We start from the raw sequence: 2474 nt of genomic DNA on the forward strand, positions 1-2474 counted from the left end.
TCTGCTTTCCGTCTGCTTTCCGACTGCTTTACATCTGCTTTCCGTCTGCTTTCTGTCTACTTTCCGTCTGCTTTCCGACTGCTTTACATCTGCTTTCTGTCTGCTTTCCGTCTGCTATTTCCTAGCCACCAATCACAATAAAGTCTGATTTCAAATCAGTCGTTTGAACAAGACAAAAGAAACGGATTTCCATACTTATTTCAGTTTGTGGTTATGATGTGATAAATGTAATACTTGAATACTTTTGCACAAAAACTGAACAAATATTCAAGTGTACTGCTTACCAGGGCGCTCTTCTGTGTTTCTGCCAGCTTTGTGGCGATGAGGTACTGAACCGGCGCCAGCAGAACTATGACCGACGCCCCAACTAAGGCGCTCCAGCTCAGGAAGTTGTAGAGCAGAATCACTCCCATCACAATCTGGAACGAAGAACAGGACGGACTGAACCAGATCCACATTTACAGCTCAGCTTGACGACGTTCGTCAGGAAAGCAGCCGCGGTTCACCTGAACAGGCATGGCCCAGAGGTTGGGGCAGAGGAAGAGGAACCACATCAGCTGGTTGGTTTCTATGGCGACCAGGTTGTTTATCTGCCCCAGAGTCATCTCCCCCATCGACATGTTGGAGGTGGACAGTCGCAGGATTTTGTTGTAGATCATTGCCTTGGTAACGAAACATAAAAACAGACCTGAGGATCACCAGGCGAAACATTTCTGCAAGCAGTGAGACGGAGACCCGAACTTCCTCACTAAGCCTCCTGAAAGTATTTACACTTTTACAATCTGGAATATTTAAAGGTTTTAACATCCCGTCACAGGTAAAGTAAACAATGACAGCATTTAATCTGTTGTGTGTTTTGTGGCCAGCAAAGGCGCAGAATCTGGTCCCTTACGATTTGTTGCTCTACTCCCCCTAGTGGTCTGGAGGACTTACATTTTGTAGAGGAAGTTTGCACCGTTTCATATTTTATTTTTAAATAAAGAAGCAGAATTTTGTTTATTGATTGCAGCGAATTTTGGTTGCATTTGTGTCTGTGTGTTTTGGAGTTTGCATCATACACTCCACTTCACCCTAAAGCAGTAATGTATTGTTAAAAACTGGGTTTTCTAGCTGAACAGTCACATTTTCCGGTTTCCTGATGCGTCCCTCACCAGCAGCGCGCCCCTCAGGTTGATGCCCGTCTCGATGGTGACGTAGTAGGACGCCTGCAGGAAGGTTCTCTGCAGGACGAGCGCCAGGAAGAGCAGGATGGCCAAGACGTAGCTGTTCTCCAGGAGCTCGGTGGTGTCCATGAAGTACACACGGAAATGGTTGTCCTGCAAACACAAACAAGGAAACAACGTTCAATTTACCAGCTTGATTCAAAAATGTTTGGTTTTTGAAGATTTACTTTTTTTTTTCACCCATGCACTACTTGGGCTTCCATATTTCAAGGGCGGCCATCTTGTTTGACAAGATGACAATAATATGAGAATAAAGTAGTAATTTTAAGAGAACTGCTACGTGAAAAATAAAAAAATAAAAATGAGTTGAGCATTTTACAAATATGGAAAACGTAATCTTTCAACAGAATCTAATTATTATCAGCAGCAGGGCTTTGAAACGAGAATATTGACTAAAGATCCACACAGCCTCATATCTGATAAACACTCCAGCTTCTTGTCATTTTAACCTCATATTTAATTTTTAATAATTGTAATCCCGTCATAACACACCTCACAGAAAGGATGATGAAAGAGAAACTGCAAAAACAAAATATTTTTCTCCATTTTTATTCTAGTTTCTAGTGCAAACAGCTTAGTAAATTTAAAATATATAAACAAATTCATTCTAAGATATAGAAGGTTTAAGTAAAAAATTAATTAATGCTGTTGAAGACGGATTATTGGCAATTATTTCACTTCGTCTTCTTATAAGTGAAATAATCAACGTTTTCAACATTAAAGATTTTTTTACCTCCAATATCTTCCTGAAAAGTTTCTTGGTAGTTTTATCTTATTTTAAGCTTACTAAGATATTTAAAGTAGAAACTAGATTTTAGTTTTAGATTTTATTTCTATGCCCTGTTGATTTCTGAACTCGTGTTTCAGCTAAAGTTATGTTAATATTTCAGATCAAATTTTCATCCCAAAGACAACTTGAGCATTTTTTATATTTCAAAGACAAATGAGAGAGATGCTGAGCTCTGCTGCCCAGCTGGACCCACTAAAACACACCTGACAGCTTCTCCAGTAAACTCAGACCAGACAAACCAATCGCAGGAAAACTTCCTGTCTGCAGCAGCGTCTGCTCTGCTTCACCGACTGCGACTTTCTGAGGTTGGCATGAACTAAAGAGGTGCTAAAGTCTGCTTTCCGTCTGCTTTCCGTCTGCTTTCCGTCTGCTTTCCATCTGCTTTCCGTCTGCTTTCCATCTGCTTTCCATCTGCTTTCCGTCTGCTTCCTGTCTGCTTTCCGTCTGCTTTCCGTCTGCTT

At 40.9% G+C, this 2474-nt stretch overlaps 1 protein-coding gene across 5 annotated transcripts in view; it reads right to left on the reverse strand.

The window, feature by feature from the left end:
- abcc9 (ATP-binding cassette, sub-family C (CFTR/MRP), member 9) overlaps positions 1-1311 on the reverse strand; it is a 35030-nt gene extending 33719 nt beyond the window's left edge. For all 5 annotated transcript variants that reach the window (XR_001776321.1, XR_001776319.1, XR_001776320.1 and 2 more), the window contains exons 1-3: positions 1152-1311; positions 507-662; positions 285-419 (exon numbers count right to left, since the gene is read on the reverse strand). Coding sequence is in view for 1 of the 5 variants with exons in the window: in XM_017303474.1 (XP_017158963.1) it covers positions 285-419; positions 507-662; positions 1152-1292 (432 nt within the window). In the remaining 4 variants the exon portion in view is untranslated. The remainder of the gene's footprint in view (positions 1-284; positions 420-506; positions 663-1151) is intronic.
- Positions 1312-2474: the final 1163 nt, after the last annotated feature.

This window comes from Poecilia reticulata, unplaced genomic scaffold (assembly GCF_000633615.1).
Source record: "Poecilia reticulata strain Guanapo unplaced genomic scaffold, Guppy_female_1.0+MT scaffold_291, whole genome shotgun sequence".
Taxonomy (NCBI): Eukaryota; Metazoa; Chordata; class Actinopteri; order Cyprinodontiformes; family Poeciliidae; genus Poecilia; species Poecilia reticulata.